At 39.7% G+C, this 20,774-nt stretch overlaps 1 protein-coding gene across 6 annotated transcripts in view; it reads right to left on the reverse strand.

Annotated features, from left to right (window-relative positions):
* Nucleotides 1-20,774, reverse strand: part of LOC134343574 (uncharacterized) — a 219,139-nt gene that overhangs the window by 20,924 nt on the left and 177,441 nt on the right. Inside the window, exon 3 of one of the 6 annotated variants that reach the window (XR_010017276.1) lies at nucleotides 19,104-19,319. The exons of 3 other annotated variants lie outside the window; for them this stretch is intronic. Coding sequence is in view for 1 of the 3 variants with exons in the window: in XM_063042322.1 (XP_062898392.1) it covers nucleotides 2,691-2,817 (127 nt within the window). In the remaining 2 variants the exon portion in view is untranslated. Of the gene's footprint in view, nucleotides 1-2,312; nucleotides 2,818-19,008; nucleotides 19,320-20,774 lie in introns of those variants that run through there. 2 more of the 6 variants (XM_063042322.1, XR_010017275.1) reach the window with 2 other exon arrangements.

A 20,774-nucleotide genomic window follows, 5' to 3' on the forward strand; every position in this document is an offset into this window, starting at 1 on the left:
GGATTACCATACCCTCCTGATAGTTAATTAGCATTTAAAATTATTGTTTGACTTGGAACAGAATTGGGTTTGGTGTTGAAAGTAGGTTTCGAGTTAGAAACAAGAATACGTTTCACAGAGCATAGTATAACGCTACATTTTAAAAACAGATGCAGACAGCAGCATATTTATTATTTTTATACATTTAGATGAATTGAAATGTTCTTGAATGATTATTACATTATCCGTTTACCTGTTTTAAAGCATGTGTTGATTTAGAGTTGTAGCCTTAATCTAATGAAAATATTCAGTCCACCTTCTCAAGACTGAACAATCAAAGCAATAAATTCCAGTAGCTGGTGCAGATTACGGATTATTTTTTGTATTTCTTTTTTTCCGCCTATCTAGATCAGATCACAGAGAATGCTAACCTAAAACTCGATTGTTAATCCAGCACTCTCAGGCCCTTGATGTTGAGGGACCAGCAGATTTTCCAGACTTGGTTTCTACTCGTATTAATACCCAAAACACTTTTATTTCACCTTTTCTTAACATGTTACACAGCATTTTCCAGTGAATGTGAGGAGTTTAAAGTGAGTGGGAAATATACAAACACTCTGGGCTCCGGATTCAGCCACAGACTTACCCATGTTCCTGACCCGTGGTGTTCTGGATACAAACCCTGGCACTGGCTGTACAGCTAATCCATAGTCCAGACCCTATCCCTGGCTGCGGTCCAGACTTTTGGCTCTAGCTGCACAGCCTGCTCGCATTCTGGAATCCAGGCTCACATTCCAGACTAATAAAGTGATACAGATGCTGGATCATTAGGATTTCCAAATAGCTGAATGCCAGATTATTAGAGTTTTACTCTGCTATGAGTGACCCTTGAGACCAAAGCCATGAAATATTGAAATATTTGGTCTCAAAGCCCAAAAATAGAATGTGCATTTATTTTGCTGTTCAGTGATGCAGAAATGTTATCAAACACACATGCATAAATATATACTTACTTATTTGGTCCTTTAGCTCCTATAGGCCATACTGATGACCTCCCGTCTCCATCGCCCTCTGAAGTCAATGGTATGGTTGGAGTTCATCAATGCTTCTGCAATCCGTTGTATCCACTGTACAGGTGATTGGCCATTACAGCTTCACCAGAGCCCTGTTGGCCAGACTTACACATTTCCACCTCTCACGACGAGGACGTAGGGTTGGACTTTGAGAGGCAAATATATACTCAGTCTTTTGAAATCAAATTATGAAATCTAATTGGTGGTTAACTGAGCAATGTTTGGAAAAATTCTATCAATTCTGTCATTAGAAACTATAATGATGAAACTACTTTTGATAATTTTACCCCAAACTCTTCTCATGTCCACTTTTCCTATTTTCACCTGTTCTTGTGGTGTTGCTTTCTTGTTCCTTTTAGTTTGATTGACTGCCTGGTATGCACAGTGTGGGCATGTGGCCAAGTGGTTAAGGCATTCGACTAGCGATCTGAAGTTCGTGAGTTCAAGCCCCAGCCGAGGCAACGTGTGTTGTGTCTTTGAGCAAGGCACTTAATCACACATTGCTCTACGACAACACTGGTGCCAAGCTGTATGGGTCCTAATGCCCTTCCCTTGGACAACATCAGTGGTGTGGAGAGGGAGACTTGCAGCATGGGCAACTGCCTGTCTTCCATACAACCTTGCCCAGGCCTGCGCTCTGGAGAGTGAAGACTTTCCAAGCGCAGATCCATGGTCTCGGAAGACTAACGGATGCCTTAACTGCACAGGACTGAAAGAAGCTGCAGAGAGTTGTAAATTTAGTTGGCTCCATCTTGAGTACTAGCCTGCAAAGTACCTAGGATATATTCAAGTAGTGGTGTCTCAGAAAGGCAGTATCAATTATTAAGAACCTTCAGCACCCAGGGTGTGCCCTTTTCTCATTGTTACCATCAGGTAGGAGGTACAGAATCCTGAAGGCACACACTCAGCGATTCAGGAACAGTGTCTTCCCCTCTGTCATCCGATTCTTAAATGGACATTGAACCCTTGGACACTACCTCACTTTTTAAAATATACAATTATTTCTGTTTTTAGCACGATTTTTAATCTACTCAATATATGTATATTGTAACTGATTTATTTTTTTCTCCTATATTATGTATTGCATTGAACTGTTGCTGCTAAGTTAACAAATTTCACGACACATGCCAGTGATAATAAACCTGATTCTGATTCTGACATTTCATTCCTTCATCAGATTCAAATTCAATTTATTACATTATGGAAGAGGCACAAACAAAGTTAAAATGACAATTTATTCAGGAGATCTTAATTCTTTTGTACAGTTTCAGCATAATACAAATACCAATGATGATAGAGGTAGACACTGTAAGCTTGACTTTAAGCCTATGTGCTCAGTGAAACCAGACAGGCATGGAATTAAAATTGCCCAAAATGCTTAGCCATGTTAGTCCAACTGAGATGACAAGGTTGGGCCTTCACATGCCTTCTGCAGGAAGCAGCAAGTATAGGCTAAAACTAGCAGAGTCTCTTTTTAAATTATTTATGTCGCAATGATGTGTTTTGGATGTACTGGTATTGTTATGTGGCTGCATGAATGGAAACCCAAGTGAATTTAACATGGATGACAGAGATTAAAAAGACGGAAGGGAATCATAAACATTTTTCTCTTTTCTCTTGTCAAACACCACACTTTCATTACGATGCAGAGAAGAGACGACAAGCTTGCCAAACGAAGTCCTTCCTTTCATTGATCTTGTGCACTGATGCTTCACTGATCACATGAATCCTGTGGCTTGTCCCAGCAGTGAATCCCTTCAGTTTGCTGAAGACAAAGGAAAGTGCAGATGCTGGAATCTGAAACAATCTGATCCCAATAAGGATCTCAACCTGAAACAATGACTTACAATTTTGCCTCTGTGGATGCTGTTTAACTTGTTGAGTCCTTCGAGTCTCCTGTTTTTTGTTTCCACAAGTTTGTCAGCCCCTAGTCTTTGGGCAATATGATTTTGTTTGCAGTTTAGTTTTAAATGGTGAAAAGTTGGTCAACAAAATTTAAGTGAGACCTGGAGTTAAAATATTCTGGGCGTTAATTTTAGAACTTTATAAAGTTTCTTACCAAAAACTCTGCCGGAACACTCAAAATTGACCCAGAATTTAAATCCACACTGTAACAAATCTTGCCGGTTCTTATACTTAATAAAATTTTTTAAATGGCATGAATGTACCAAATGAAATTACAAAACTTGGAGGAGTTTCAGATACACTTGGAATACCTTTAATTATCTTGCTTTAAATTACAGATCAGACAAATAAACATTCTGTTTTAATAACACTTTAAATGGCAAGAAAGAATTGTATTTCCAAAGGAGTGATAAAAGAGTTGGGCACTCTCTGCTTGTCTTTAACACAGGAATCTATATCTAGTTTAGTTCAACTTAAAGAGTTGTCATGGCTAAAAGTAAAATAGTGAGGTATGTCTACTTGTGTAGGCTTAGATAATTGGATTTTATTTTTTGTTGGATGCACTCATGCACCTCCCTGTCCTGAGGGCACTGGTTGACGCTTTTAAGTGCTTATCCTTCATCAGACTCTTAAATGAGTGGCAAAGCAGAGAGTTTCAATATCTTTCTATTCTTCATCTGTCATCTTGCAGACATAATGACATGTAAATGACATCACTTCTCTTGGATAATTTAGAAATCCTCTAAGATAGGTTTGTACTTTTCAACAGTGAGTTGTTACCCCAAGTAGCAAAATATTTAATAAACATCTTACATTATTTACGATAAGCTGAAACTTGTTGTTGATACCAAAACTCTCTGCAATGTTTGTTGAAACTAGCTTACTTTCAGCATGGGCAATCTAACTGACAAATACTTTTGAGTGTTTTCAAGTTGTATAACGGGACCATTGTTCTGTCAACTGGCTGATTAGTCACCATAAGATCTAACTTGAATGGAAATGTAGTATTATTAAATAGGCATAGTGCTCATATATTTGCCTGATGTTTTGCAAATCTAAAGAAGAGTGAGTTGGCAATTAACTATCCTAGGATAAAATTATCTTGTGCAATAGTACAGTATGTATGAAAGAACATATAAAATTCCCAAGTAAACCATTAAAAAAGCAGCTTATCTGTTTTAAATATTTCAATTTTTTTTAAAGATCATGTTGAATATGACTTTTTGTGAATAATAACCATTTGTAAAATTACTGTACATTGTATAAGCATATCCTAAATTATTTAGGGAATAATATTCAAAACAAGTTAATATGTTGTAGACATTAATATGAATTTTAAAATAATTAATTGAATAAATATCATGTTGGTGCATCAAATTTTATGCTTAGGAAAGAGATTCACTTTCTGAAAATGACTAGAAAATCTTCATTTGGAAATGAGTCACTTATAATTGTGATTGTAATAGAATTAGTAGCCGGTTGGCCAGTGACTATTTAATGATAATAATTTATCAGCCATTAGTTTGGGCAGATCATTAATCATGTTTAAAAAGGAAACCAACCTAAGCTCACTTAGCAATTGCTGAGCAAGATTTAATGTTTGGAAACTAAAACCAAATTAAAGGGAAGCAAAATTCAAGAATAATGTTATAGAATCCTAATTGTCTCTCATAGGTAGTGCAAAATAATAGTGCCAGTGTGTAAGTTGTCTCCAGTGACTAAATAGTGGATTTAGCACCATCAGAGATAAATTCCCAAGCAAAATGTTCTTCACATTTCTCCTTTGTGTTTTCCAGTTGATAATTGTGATTTCTGATAGTTATGATCTGTTATTCTGATTTTTTTTCAAGAAAATGCCAAATGAGTATAATTTACAAATATTTTCAGTTTTAGTGGGCCACAGAATCATCTCCACTATTGTACTGCTACCTGTGGCTCAGCTGGAAGCACTTTTGTTGCTAATTTAGAAATAATCTAGTCAGCACTCCATTACAATGCTGAGTTGATTCTGGGGGTTCTGAATTTTGGATGAGATGAAAAACTGATGGTTCTCCCAGATGGACATGAAAGATGCCATATTGTCCTTTGAAGAAGAACAAGGCCTATTATCATTAGAATCCTGGGCACTATTTATCCCTCTTCAACATTATTAAGTTAACAGATTTTAGGATCGCTACTACATGTAGGAGCTTGCTGCATGCTGTTTGGGACTGAATATCCTACATTATGTCAGAATCTACTGAAAAGCAAAAAGAAAGACACAGATGCTAGAAGTTTGAAATAAAAGCAGAAAACCTTCTGTGTAGGGAGGAACAGAGTTAATTTTCATCAAAACCAGGAAATATTAGAAATGAAACATATTAAGTTGCTGAACATGGGGAGAGCTGGTGGGAACTAAATATGGAGACCAAGAAGGTCTAAGTTATGCATAAAGTAGTTGGCCAGAAAAGAGAGTGTAATGAATGAAGGCTTGTTTATCACAACCAATCTGTCTGGAGGCTTTTTGAGATGAATGACCATCAAGAAGTGAGAAAAGAAGCAATGCTGGAATTGTAGGACAGAAAATATTGTAAATGCTTGAAGTTTTAAATCAATAAGAATACTGTAATATCCAGGTCACACAGCATCTGTAAAAAGTGAAAACCATGAGCTAATGAGCTTGATAATTCTTCACCTGAAATGGCCAATCTATGTAAAAACTGGAAAAATTGGTTCTCGAAACTGTTGAATTCAGTGTTAAATCTTGAGGGCTATTATGTGATGCTGTTCCTTTAACTTAGAGAGTAAAAGACAAACAAATAGAAACAGACCCTTCCGTCCAAGGGTTCCCAGACATATCAACCCCATTTGTCAGCACAAGGTCTATAGTTTACTAAGCCTGGGTGATTTTCAAGTAGTCATCTAGAAATGCTTTTAAAATGTTGTAATAATTTCTGCTTCCACCACCTCTCAGTCAATGCATTCCGGATTGAGTCACCCTTTGGTGAAAAAAGTTTCTTCCTCAAGTCCCCACTAAACCTCCTCACCATAATTCTATTCTTTCTTTTTTAACTATCTACACCTTCATTCCTTTCATAATTTGTATGTCTCTATCAGATTTTACACCTCCACTCCCACCCCATCTTCTGAGCTGTAAGGAAAACAATCCAGTCTCTGATATTCAGCTTTGCTGGAACAGTGTAAAAGGCCAAAGATGGTGAGGTCAACATGGGAGTAAGAAGGAGAATTAGGAGAAGGAGTAAACTCGGAGTTGTAAAGCATTTTGGAATGTCTTTGGGAGAACATAAAAAGTAGTGTAAAATGTAAGTCTATCATTTTTATTTAATGTGAACAGTTTTCAAAGGGTGAAGTATATGCAGTGATGTGAAATTACAGAGTATTTATTCATTTATAATTTAGTATCGTTTATATTTAAGCTACAGTGTGTCAGTTCAGGTACCTGTGAGGAGGAATCCACGAATCAAGTCCAATATTGATTTTCATTGGAGACACAAGAGACTGTACCTAAAGATGCTCGATCCTGGAGCAAAAATGCAAATCACAGGGGAACTCAGCACTTGTGGGAAGAAAATAAACAGTCAATATTTTAGATCAAGACACTTCTTCTGAACTGAAAGAGAAGAGGGGAGATAGCCAGTAAAAGGACATGAGGGGAATGGGTGAGACAGGAACAGCCAGAAGGGTTGATTAGCAGATGAAGTCCAGAGGGGAACAGAAGAGTGGAGATAGCAACAGAGGTGGGTAGGTGATAGGTGGAAGGAATAAAGGGCTGCAGATTATGGAATACAATAAGAAAGGAAAGTGAAGAGAAATCAAAGAGAATTATGGTGGGAGATGGGAAGAGGGGTAAGAGGACCCAGTAGGAGGATTGTGTGGGTGAAGGCAGATCAAGTAGATGGGGGAGGGGTTGGAAAGAAGGGTATCATCATGTCATCAGGTTTTAGATTACCTGGGGGGAATATGAACTGCTGTTCTTCTACTTTGCGTTTGGCCTCACCCTGGCAGTGGAGTAGGCTAAGAACGGACAGGTTGGTATGGGAATGGGAAGGTGAATTAAAATGGCTTGCAACCAGGGACTCCACATGGCTATTGAGGATGAAAAGCAGGTGCCCAGCAAAGCAGTTGCTCGATCTGTGCCTTGTCTCAACGAAGTAGAGGAGACAAGATTGAGGACATTGAACGCAATAGAGCAGATTGGAGGAGTTGCATGTGAATCTCTGCCTTGTCTGAAGGGGCTGTTTAGGTCCCTGGATGTTGGTGTGGAATAAGGTGTAGGAACAAGTGTTACATCTCCTGAGGTTGCAGAAGAAAGTGCCAGAGATGGGGGGAGGACAAGGGATAAGTGAACCAGGGAGTAAAGGAAAAGCAAGAAACAGAAAACAAGCAGGTGAGAAGGGGAAGATGTGACTGGTGGTGGGCTCATGTTGTAGCTGGTCGAAATGTTGAAAAATGATCGGCTGAATGCATAGGCTGGTGGGGTGAAAGGTGAAGACCAAGGAAACTCTATTCAGGTTCTGTCTGGGGGGGAGGCAGGCTGAGAGCCAAAGTGCAGGAAATAGAGACGTCTCCTGCTTCCAGCATCATCGGCCACAATGGGGGGAGCCAGGTTTCCTGAAAAAGCCTTCAAATCCAGAGTCCTGCTCTGGAAGGCTTCATCTTGAGAATGAATGTGGTAAAGACAGCAAGAGTGAGAGAAAGGGATGCGGTCATTACAAGGGTCAGAGTGGGAGGAGGTATAGTCGAGAGAGTTGTGGGAGTCGGTGAGCTTGTATTAGATATCAGTAGATAGTTTGTCTCCTAAGATGGAAGCAGAGAAATTTTTTAAAATGGGAGATTAAAAAAATGGGAGGGAAAGAGATGATGGAAATAATCTGAGCAAATTTAAGGGTAGAGTGAAAATTAGTATTGAAGTTGATGAGATTGATAAATTGCACATAGGTGCAGGAGACGTACAGTCACGTTTAGCAGTTAAACAGTTGGGACTGATGCTAAAGTAGGTTTGGAAAAAAGACTGCTCTGCTTCTCAACATGTTGATTTTCATTAGTTGTCAATCAAATGATCATTTTATTGGTGAGAATAATAGAGTGTTTCCACAATAACAAATGGCACAATTGTTCATAGATTAAGTTTTTTTCACATGGATTATTATGTAACAGAATCCTGGTTCTGTGTGTTGTTTTCACTAAACTATAAAGAAATACGTTTATTGAGTGATGAAGACTTTAGGCACATTAAGATATTGAAGGTTTAGTTGACTCTGACTGTTAGTCAAAGGTTAACTGGGACTTCAAAGAAGTTGTATTTTAGCTTATGATCAGTGTAGATTATATTTTAAAAATAAAGAGACAATAGAGCAAGGGGAGGGAAAGACTGTCGTGGACCTCACCTTAACTTAATCACTGATTGTGTGGTTGATATCTGTTAGCTCATACAAGATTCTAGCCATTTATGTAAGCTAAAAAGTAAGCTTCCAAAACAATAATGCAGTTTAAATGATGATTGTTATAGAAATACATTGGTTCAGGAGTGAAGCATATGTTTGATTTTAGGACAATCAAATCTTTCTGGTCTTGGAATGTTTTCTCTTGCATTCAGTTCTGGATTCCTTACAGGAATTCCCCGACAAGTAATAATTACAATGTCAAAAGGCAAGGATGAATTTCCACTCTTTAATTATCACCTAACCTAACCACTGATTTTAATTTAAAATGTTCAACTAGTAGAACTGACAACACAACAGGAGGATATATTGCAGTACCTAATGCATTGTGGGCAGTTGGATTTCTGCAAGGAGTGTAGATGCAAAGGTGTTTAATATATTGTACGTGATTCAGTAGTGCTGAACAGACTGCTTTGAACAAGGCTTCAGAATGTTGATAACAATTGGCTCATACTAGATTCTAGCGAAGAAAGTAAGCTAAAAAGCCAAAACAAAACAATTAAAATTATGATTGTTGGAAACACACCGGTTCATGAGTGAAGCATATGTTTAGTTTTAGAATGTTAGTTTATTTGTTCACTAATTAAAACATATTTAACTGCAACATTCCAGAGAAGATTGATTGGAATCTAGTGTTCTAATCAACTGAGAGCCATTGCAGATTGGTTAAATGAATTCTTCTACACAGGTGTGAAATTGATTTATATTATAACTGACCTTTTATTTTTCTAGTGAAATGTACTGAAATGTTTGAAAGTGAAATGTGCTGTTCCTGAGAGAATAAATAGTTCTCATGTGGTGCAACTCTATGACTTTATGACGTAAGGCTGAAAATACATAACCGGTCAGGCAGCATCTTTGGAATAGCTACAGTTTGGTAAAGTTAAGAAAGGAATATTTATCACCATAGTACTGCTTTTAAAGGGGTTATAATGATTGTGAGCTTCAGTTGCATTGTTGTTGGGTTTTGGGTTTTCCATGCAATGCCACCTACATCCATTTTAGTGATTACTATACACTATTGCTGGCAATAGTCAGCATTGTAGTTATGTTCATTGCAGCCAGTCCTTAAAAAGAACATTTCACAATATAAGCAACACTGTCCAGCTACTGGTGAGTTTTAATGCTTAAAAATGGAAGTTTAGGAGATTGATTAGGTATGAGGGGATTTGGTATGTCATCAAAGACACTCGCAAATTTTTACAGATGTACCATGGAGAGCTTTCCAAATGGTTGCATCAGAGTCTGGTATGGGGGGAGGGGCTACTGCACAGGATCGAAATAAGCTGCAGAGAGTTGTAAACTTAGTCATCTCCATCATGAGCACTAGCCTCCGTGGTATTCAGGAAATCTTCACAGAGCAATGCCAAAAAAAGGCAGCACCCATCACTAAGGACCCCCATCACCCAGTACATGCCCTCTTCTCTCTGCTACCATCAGGGAGGAGGTAGAGAAGGCTGAAGGCACACACTCAATGATTCAGGAACAGCTTCTTCCCTTCTGCCATCCAATTCTTAAATGGACATTGAACCTCACTACATTTTTGCATTTCTTATTTAATTTTATCTATTTAGATTAAATTATTAGATTATGAGGACACTCAGTCCTCGTTTATTGTCATTTAGAAATACATGCATTAAGAAATAATACAATGTTCCTCTAGTATGATATCACAGAAACACAGGACAGACCAAGACCAAAATTGACAAGAACCACATAATTATAACATATAGTTACAACAGTGCAAAGCAATACCGTAATTTGATAAAGAGCAGACCATGGGCACGGTAAAAAAAAGGCTCAAAGTCCCGATAGCCCATCATCTCTTGCAGACGGTAGAAGGGAGAAAACTCTCCCTGCCATGAACCTCCAGCGCCGCAAACTTGCTGATGCAGCCACCTGGAAGCACCCAACCACAGCCGACTCTGAGTCCGTCTGGAAACTTCGAGCGTCCAACACCGAGCACCAAGCACCATCTCAACCGAGTGCTTCGACCCCGCCCCGGCTGCCGAGCAACAAGCAAAGCCGAGGACTAGGGGCCTTCCCCTCCCGAGATTCAGGATCACACAGTAGCAGTGGCAGTGAAGCAGGCATTTGAGAGGTTTCACCAGATGTTCCTCTGTGCTCTCACATCTGTCTCCATCAAATCAGGATTGTGCACAGTCCCCTACTTGACAGGTAACAGATATTCATCACCAGAGTGGCTGCTGCGCGGTGCATTGCGCCGCCATCTTCTCCCCTCCTTCATCACCAATATTTAATATATTCATAGAACATAGAAGTCTACAGCACATTACAGGCCCTTCATCCCACAATATTGTTCCGACCATGTAACCTACTCTAGAAGCTGCCTAGAATTTCCCTACCGCATCATCCCCTATTTTTCTAAGAGTCTCTTAAAAGACCCTATTATATCTGCCTCTACCACCTTCCCTGGCAAATTGGCAATGCATTCCATGCACCCACCAATTGGTAGTTAACTGAGCAACGTTTGGAAAAATTGTATCTGTTCTGTCATTAGAGACTTTAATAATAAACTATTTTTGATAATTTTATCCCAAACTCTTCTCATGTCCACTTTTCTTCTTTTCATTTGTTCTTGTGATGTTGCCTTCTTGTTGCTTGTAGTTTGATTGACACATTTCATTCCTTCATCACATTCAAATTCAATTTGACGTCAACAACAAAAAAAATAGAAATTTGTCTACAGTGAAATCTTCAGCTTGTCTGGGCTGAAATATAATTTATTTGACAATCAGCTTTTATCATCTCTGTGAAAAACTTATGTCTAACATCCCCTCTATACCTACTTCCAAGCACCTTAAAACTGTGCCCTCTCATGCTAGCCATTTCAGCCCTGGGAAAAAGCCTCTGGCTATCCACAGGATCAATGCCTCTCATCACCTTATACTGTTCTATCAGGTCTCCTCTCATCCTCCGTCACCCCAAGGAGAAAATACTAAATTCACTCAACTCTCTCTCTATATATAAACTGTTATTCACTGTTCCTATTGTCAAGTATTGGATGTACTGCTGCCATAATATCAAATTTCACAGCATATGCTGGTGATATTAAATCTGATTGTGATCCTGAAGCTCCATAGACGAGTGATTACTCTCCGAGGGATCTGGGCATGCCAGTGAAGAACACTATCTGCAAAAGACATGCTCTTTTTGTAAGGAGGCTATAGTGACCCTCCAACATACCTCCTGGCAAAAGGTGGTCTCTGCCTAGGTGGTCTCCGAAAGAAATTAATCTACTTGACAGCAGTCTCTAAAAAGCTGAAGACTTTGGTAGACTACAATGCCAACAAATGTCTGCAGCCATTTTATCTGTTTCCGTGTGTGGAAGGAAAAATAGATAAAGTCTCTGCATGTGTAGGGATCCCTTAAAGAACTGTGAGCAGTATCCTGAGTTGTGGCAAACATGAGCAGAAATATCCTAGAATAATCTTGAGACCAGGGAGATACGAGTGACAGTGACTTTAACCCTGGTGACCAGATCAGTTTAGTTCTACATGTGAGCCTACATTTGAGATTGACAGTGCCACAGATCTCAGTGAGGACTCTTTCATGGTTTAAGGAGAGATTAAATGATAAAAGCTGATTGTCAAATAAATTATATTTCAGCCCAGACAGGCTAAAAATTTCAGTGTAGACAAATTCTTATTTTACATTGTTGTTGACTTCATAAAGGGAGATTATTACTAGAAAGCTGATGCTTGGGCAAGCAAAAACTCACATGAAAAGGATAAGGTGTTGAATTTCATTGTTAAACTTGAATAGTGTTGTAACACTTGTTTCTTCAGTGCTTTTTTGACAAGTCCACATGATCCCTCAGCTGTAGCATTTGACACATGATCTAGTGAACTAAATGTGAAATTAATACATTTATTTTATAAATAATAACTATTTATGTTTTATAAACCACTCAAAAGAAAATATAACTAAGGATCATGATCCAAGATTAGTTCTTTTGGTAATCCGTGATATGATAAAATGGAACGCGATTCTTTGATTGTACACCTCCGTTGCTGTGCAGAACCCATTAGATTTTCCCTCCATTTTGTGTGATGGGTGCCAAAAAGTTATCATCTCCTTTTCAAAATAATTAAGGTACTCCTTTTGGAAAGGTGTCATTGGCTTTCCCATCCAGTTTTCCTCTCATTCATACAGAGGCGCTGAGGCAATTTGTAACTGAAATTAGCAAGGTCATTAGACTTCTTTGGCCAAGTGGTTTGGCGCTGTGCTAGGAAGTACCTGTACAGTGACTAATAGCAGAAGCTTTGCTCAGTATGTTGCTTATCTTGGGTGAGAATCTTTGATCTCTGGTATCTTCTTACAATATGTGCCAAACAAATTAAATAGAGCTGTACAAATGGGTGTGCTTGGGCTATAACCTGCTAGTTGTGTGCATGAACAACAGAACAGAAGCAGCCCAGGGTTAGCAACCTGTTTTAGGAAAACATTCACAGAATCTACATTAATTTGTTGCATCTGTTCAGACAACTGTTCCACCTGGAGTAGACTGCATTAGTGAATTAACTGTAAACAGTCATTGTGCCACTTGTAAATTTAGCTAGGGACGATGTACAAAATACCTTCACAATTACAGTTCAACTTCATGTTCTGCTACTAAAGTTGTAATTGTTAAATATCTGTTAAAATAATCTGTTTTATCATTACTCACGTAAGTACTCTTTCCTTTGAGCATGGAAAATATGTATTTCTCAATGAAAAGAGCATTTCCTTAAAAAAACCAGCAGCAGAGCAAGATATACGTGCTCAATAAATATGTGCTGATTTTGCGAGTTTATTAATTAATTACACTTAAACTGCACATTGCACCAGGAGAACCCCCAGGCTTGAAAAGTGAAACATTCACTCTCCAACCCTTCTTTCTTTCTGAGTTTCAAATCTGAATTTTTTCTAGTATTCATTCTGCATCTCCAATTTCTACGTTTTTATACAAAATCTGTTTTGCTGCCAGCAAGGGATTTAAACTTCAAAGAATTTGGACTTCATATTAAAGAACATTATCATAACCAGAATACTACTACATACATTACTACTACATTCTCTGTGTGAGAATAGTTTAATGAGGCATTGTATTGAGAAATAAGTAGTTCTGTGGGAGAAATAGTTTCAGCCTCTTCCTAATTTATATCAACATACTAACTGACCCAATTATATCATTACAGTATTTGTTTAAACAAGCAAGACATGATATTGTTTGAATGTGACTCACACCTTCAGCCAGATTTGCAAGTGCGGTATCAACTATGCCAGAAATATGTTGAGTGGGCAAATGGTTATGTTAATCCTGGTGGAGTGCTGATTTGATGCCAGTAATGTTGAATTGGACCTCAGTGTAGCAGTTAACATTGTGTGTCAACTCATATGAAGAAACGGCCAACCTGCATCAGTTAAAGGGACCATTATATATTGCAGACAGTAGGAATGTTGGCTTTAGTGCAGTTGGTTGAAGTTCAATCGTCACTGATTTGATGCAAAACGAAACATTTCACTGTATGCTTCAATGTACACGTGACAAATAAAGTTAATCATTAAGTACTGATTCCAGTTTGGAGACCTTGTTACAATTTCAGAATTCCATAGGAAACACGGTATTAATAAGAATGGAGTTCTGTCTTCTGGACATCGCTTGAAACCCTGTCACTTCTTCCTTTTAGACAGGTTTGAGGATGGCCAAAAAATCCAATGTTGTACCTGGAGACAGTGCCAAGGTGGGGCAGAAGATGTGTGGTGGAATGGGTCAGTTGACAATTTGTGAGGTAGTGCCCCTTGCCCCATTTGCCGATTTTGCTGGGCTTCTGCATAAACTCAGTGGATGTTCTTGAGGGTCTCAGTGCCATTCAGATTGCACCCTTGGAGAGGGAAATATATTGGAGACATTTGACAGATTCTTAGATAGACACATGGATAAAGCAAAAGGATAATCATGTAGGAGGAAAGCATTAGATTGATCTTGGAATGATTAAAAGTTTGACACAATATTGTGGGCCAAGGGCCTGTACTGTGCTAGACTGTTCAATATTTTAAGTTCTTTCCATTTGAGAAGTCATGGGTCAGGAATTCTGAGGAGTTAATGGGTTTGCTGTATTTTTTTTCAGGAAGGCTCTGAAAATATTGTTAAATCTTATTATCTTCCCTCTCTTCCTGCAATAGGTCTTAGGATAGAGAGTCTTTTTGGGAAGAGTCATTCTGAGGCCAGGAATGTGAGAGATATGTCCTGACCAACTGAGCCAACTAAGAGTGATTAGGGTGCTAGGGATGTTGGTCTTATCCTGTTCAGTAGATTTGGAGGACTTTGTGAAGATATCTTTGCTGGTTCCACTGCTGTGCCTTGAGGTGCCTGCGGAAGGTGATCCTCAGAAGCAGATAGGGATGGGAAATGTAGCTGCCTCTGCCATAATCACCTGCTTCTGCCTTAGCCATCCATTCACAGAAAAAAAGTCAGGCAAAGCATCCCTCATATTTCAGCAAGGAGAGATGATCGGCTGAAAGTGGGGCCCGGAGTGTGAGAGTGGAATGTGGCCAAGAGTGTGGACGGAAGTATGGCCAGAGGCTGGGACAGGTGTGACAGAAGTCCTACCATCCATCTACACCAGGAGGAAGTTTACAGTAGTGAATCAGCCTACCAATATGCACTTAGAGATGTGGGAAGAAATTAGAGCACACACGTTGTCATCTGGAGAAGTGCAAACTCCACATAGACAGCACTGGCAGGCAAGATCAAACCAGGGCCAGTGGAGTTTTGACTCCATCCCATGGCAACCGTTTCAACTGGACTTGCCTCATTTCCTGATTAATAGGAGCTCAGAAGGTTTATACATCAACTAAAATACTGTAAGGATTAAAGAGCCAATGTTATGTCTGGAGAGATTCTAAAACTTGGCAGTGAAAAGTTCACATCCTAATTGTCTGTGTACTAGAAGATTTTAGGGGTTCTCAAGAGAGGAGACGAGCCTAACTGTAGCTACTAAGGGTTCCCCAGAATCTTCCTCAGGTGCCTCTCTCTAATGGCCAAATAGCTGCTCCCTGAAACACAGGGTGGATTCTGTTCATTTGAGGCACAGTGAACATGAACTTCACACCAACAAGCACCAAGAGCAGTGCAGGAGATAGCACCTCTTTAAAGCCCCAACCTCACTTAAAGCTCTGTCACTGTCAGTCTGGAAGGACTGTGGAGTGTCTTTCTCACATTTTGTTTCACATAGAATTTCACCTCCATTTCATATTGTCATGATAGAATACAAGTAGAGGAGAGCCACTGTTTACTCCTTCCTCTCCCCCGTCTTCATACTCCTCCTTCTGCTCCATTTCTTTCCAGTCACAGCCCAAAATGTCCACAGTTCATTACCCTCCATAGATGCTGCCTGACTTGAAGAATTCCTACAGCGTTTTGCGTGTTGTTCAAGATTCCCCCCATCCGCAGAATATCATCACAACACTTTCTTCAATCTTTCTCACTTTCAATGAGTTTCCCGCTGGGGCAGAACTGATCCAGGTTTCCCTAGCTTTGAAAATCGAGCTGCAGTGTATGACTTGTGCTGGCATGTGTTCGGAGGCCAAACTCTACATCATTGCTGATTTGTCTACTGAAGCAAATGAGAGGGGGAATCGTACACTAAACTTATGCACGATGAAGTTCCTCTACCAGTCTTCCCCCATTATTGTACCATTTCCCCTTATAATGCACCCCTTCTGATTTAGTCTCATAGAGTAATGCAGCACAGACAACTAGACTCATCGTTTCCACTGATGCTGCCCGACCTGCTGAGTTCCTCCAGCATACTGCAAGTGTTGCTTTGATCCCAGCATCTGCAGATTATTTTGTGTTTATAGTTGACTAGAATCCCGGAAAGTTGAGACCCAATGGCCAAAGCACTGTGTCTACATGTCTGAAGTCCACTAGGAAAGTCAGAGGCCCATTGCCCGCAAGTGCATTGGAGGCCCTGAGGCCTGCCCTGGGATCAGAGGACTGTTTGTGTGAGTGTTTGGGAATGTGGGTGGTTGGGTGGGAGGGAGGGAGGGAGGAAAGGGGTCTGACTTGCTTTTGAGGTTTCATTGCTTGTTGTATTGTTTTGTTGTTCTGACAATTATTGTGGACTTGCTATGTTGGCACCAGAATACGTGACACTTGCAGGCAGCTCCCAGCACATCCTTAGGTTGTGTGGTTGTTAATGCAATCAAAACTTTCAGAATCAGAATCAGAATCACTTTATTGCCAGTATATGAAACATATCAGGACTGATTGTGCTTCAGTGCCAAACATAAAACACAGGACAATACTATAACAGACAACTTGATAGCAACCAACAATATACAAGACAACAGTCCCAACAGCTGCAAACAGTGCAGTCGGCAATTAGCAGAACGGTCACATGCGCAAACATCAATAATCAAATTTAAATAAATGTGAACTTAAAAGGCTAAATAATTATCAACAGAACAAGGAGAGCAGGAAAGACCATGTAACAGATGTTGTGCAGGAACAGTTGAGTATTACACCTGAATGAGTTTAGTTGAGAAGCTGGAGAGCTACAAGAATGAAGCTTTGGAGATGACGTGTAGTCCAGGGGGTGATGGACTTGTAGCATCTCCCGGATAGAACTTTGGAGAATAGGTGACTGCGAGGGTGGGTGGAATCAGCAGTAATTTTTCCAGCTGTTTGGTTCACTCTGGCAATAAGCAGGTCTTTCAATGTCGGTAACTGACAGCCAATGATATTCCTGCTGAGTGGACCAATCGGTGGAACCTGGACTTGGAGAGGGTGGAGGCAGCGGGAAACTAAATGGTGATCGAGGTGGTCATGACACTCTCAATGATGTCTGGGTAAAAATTCATCAGGATACGCTCTGAGGTGTTAAGTTTCCTAATCTTCCACAGGGGGAACAATTTCACTGTATGTTTTGATGTACATGTGATAAATAAATGGATCTGAATCTGAAACAGACCTTTTAGCTGAACTTATGGACCAAGAAGCTAAGATGGTTATAGACACAAGAGATTCTACAGATGCTGGAAATCCAGAGTAACACACACAAGATGCTGGAGGAACTCAGCAGGTCAGGCAGCATTTATGGAGAGGAATGAAGAGTTGACATTCGGGCCAAGACTGTTCATCAAGATCCATTTGTTCACATTTGGCCCATATCCCTCTCAAGCTTTCCTATCCTTAAATATTCTGAAGGTTATCTGAAATACAGTTAGCATCATTAGCAAAAGGCAATAGATTATGAAAATTTAATAATTTAATGCAAAATTAAACTGAAAAATGTTGGTTTTGGGAGTAGAAGGCTTGATGTAATCTGGAGGAGGAAAGTGATGTGACAGGGCAACAGCACAGGCTCAGAGTAGTAAATGGGATCTGAATGTTCAGTGCTTAAGGGGATAATGGAGGTACATGGAGATTAAATGAGAGAGCAGTACTCCGGCTGCATTAGGTAGACACTCTTCTCTTAGAATCTAGTAATGTAGAATCAAAGCACTCATGCACAATCTGCAAAGCTAATATGATCCCAAACTTCAGTGACAGAGAACTGAAACAAATGCTTTTACAGGTGTTTGAACTGTTAATAGGCATCACTAAACAGGATACGGGGGATCAGAAAGAACTGCCTATCAATTCAGTCATTTTTAACTGGATTTAAATTTCCAAAATGGTAACCCATTTTGGTATTGTCTAATTACTTAGGTTTTGGGATTTTAAATGAAGTGCACATTTCCATAATCTACAGGACATCTTCAAAGTGCGATGTCTCAGAAGGTGGCATCCATCATTAAGGACCCCCATTTCCCAGGTCATGTCTTGTGCTCATTGCTATCATCAGGAAGGAGGCATATACTCAATGATTCAAGAACAGCTTCTGCCCCTCTGCATTGAACCCATGAACACTACCTCACTACTTTTTTATTTCTATTTTTGCACTACTTATTTAATTTAACTAACTGTAATTCATATGTTTTCTCTCTGTTCCGTGTACTGCTGCTGCAAAGACAACAAATTTCACAACATATGCCGGTGATATTAAACCTGATTCTGATTCATAAGTACAACAAAGCAAGAATAGGTCTTACTCCATATAATAATAGCTGTGGAAGTACACGCCAGAGGTATATTCAATCAGTTACATCATATAAAGCAAAAATTTCTTGAAACTTTATATGCCTAGATTATTTTAGCCTTAAATCCAATCTACACAATTGCATTGGATTGATAATCTTGCACATAGGATCCAATACCATCATAGAAGTTGTGCAATGTGGTATGGTTAAACAATGCCTGTCCAATGTTTGATCCATTTGCCTTTTCCATAAACTCCAGGCAATGCACAAACTCTTGCTGTAGGATTGGGGGTAGTCTCCTCCATGTCCTTGGAAATTTCAGGCATGTCTTGCAAAGCACCAACTATTTTACTGCATATGCTCTTTTAGAATCATACTGGCTTTCTCTGCAGGCTCAATTAACTATGGGCATGTGTCTAAATTACCAGCTGAGTTAGAAATGTATCTAAATTATCAGCTGAGTTAGAATAGGCTGCAAGTTTTTCTTTAAATTAAGCATGGTTCAAATTTGAAATTTTTACAGATCAATGTACTATGTTGACATAACACAAATCAGTCTAATTTTGCCAACATAAATGGTTTGCTAGGGGTGGTACAACTGCATAGTACTTACAATACCAGTGATCAGAGTTCAATTCCCGCTGCTGCCTGTAAGGAGTTTGTATATTCTCCCCGTAACTGCGTGGGTTTCCTCCAGGTCTTCCAGTTTCCTCCCACAGTCCAAAGATGTATCCATTGGTAGATTAATTGGTCATTGTAAATTGTCCCGTGATTAGGCTCGGATTAAACTGGGGGATTGGCTTGAGAGGCCAAAAGAGCCTATTCCATGCTGTAACTCAATAAAAATAAATAAATAATCTTACTGGATTGTAAAATTGCATCATTTTTCTGTAGTTAAATGCAGCATCTATGAAATGAACTCTTGGCAATAGGCAGGGTCCTGTTTTAAACAGCAAAGCGGTAGCTTTGCCACAGAAATCCAGAGCAACACAAAAATATGCTGGGGACTAATTGTTTTAATTCCTGCCCCATTCCCATTCTCACATGTCAGTCCGTGGCCGCCTCTTTTGCCATGATGAGGCCACGTTCAGCATGGAAGAGCAACACCGCATTTTCCATCTGGGTAGCTTCCAACCAAACTGAAGGCATGATCATTGATTCCTCCTTGCGGCAAAAATTTCTTTTCCTCTTCCTCCCCCCCTTCCTCCCTCTACCCCCTCCCCTTTCCACCTTCAACCTCTTCTCCCTATGCTAACTTCTTCTCCTCACCTGCTTATCACCTCCCCCTGGTGCCCCTCCTTCTTCTCTTTCTCTCATGGTTTGTTCTCTTCTCCTCTCATATTCCTTCTTCTCCAGCACTTCACCTTTCCTACCCACCTGGATTCACCAATCATCTTCTAGCTAGTCTGTTTTCTTCCCCGCCCACCTTTTTATTCTGGCATTTTCCCCGCTTCCTTTCCAGTCCCGAAGAAGGGTCTCAGGCTGAAACATCAACTGTTTATTAATTTTCACGGATGCTGCCTGACCTGCTGACTTCCTCCAGCATTTTGCACGTGTAGATTTGCTGCAGCTTCAATATTACAGATTCAGAGAAAAGTATTCATTAGCTATGATTTCTGTACTCCCTATCCTTCATTCTCAATTAACTACATATTCCACCCCCCCAACTATCTACCAACAGATACAATATCAAAGGTTTCTTCCCTCAGGGAAGGGAAGGTTTCTTGCAATGACAGAAGGTTTAAAATGTTGTTTCATTATATTTGTACAAAAGATAGCAGAACGAAACAGAAACTTCCAGTTAGGGCATTAAAGATTCGGCCCTCATCTCCAAGGGACAGTTTTGACAGCTGTTAGAATCCTTGAGAAGTAGGGCTTTCTGTTGGTTGTTCCATGCAACCTTACAGCGGCAGTTCAGTTGGCAGAAACTCCTGGATTTATTTCAAACTAACTTTGGATAGAAATCCCACAGGCGTAGGTGGAGACCGACCCAGTGCTAACTCTGTTGACTTCACCAGGCAGGGTATAAAAGTAGCATCATATTCAATCCCATCAGATTCCCAATCGGAGGATTAGACTGAAATTGCCCCTTCCTTCTCACAGATTCAAGGCAGCTGTTTGCAGAGAGGAAGTGAAAGTCTCGGTTAGAAATTATCTATAATTTGTACAGCTATCAGCCAAAAGGCTGATTGTGCTTTAATGCCTGAGCCAGCTCAGCCTCAAAGGAGCAGGCTGGAGTAATTGGCCTTCTGTCTTTGCACCCTGGCCATGATCCTGTCAATCC

The sequence above is a fragment of the Mobula hypostoma genome, chromosome 3 (assembly GCF_963921235.1).
Source record: "Mobula hypostoma chromosome 3, sMobHyp1.1, whole genome shotgun sequence".
In the NCBI taxonomy this organism is placed as follows: Eukaryota; Metazoa; Chordata; class Chondrichthyes; order Myliobatiformes; family Myliobatidae; genus Mobula; species Mobula hypostoma.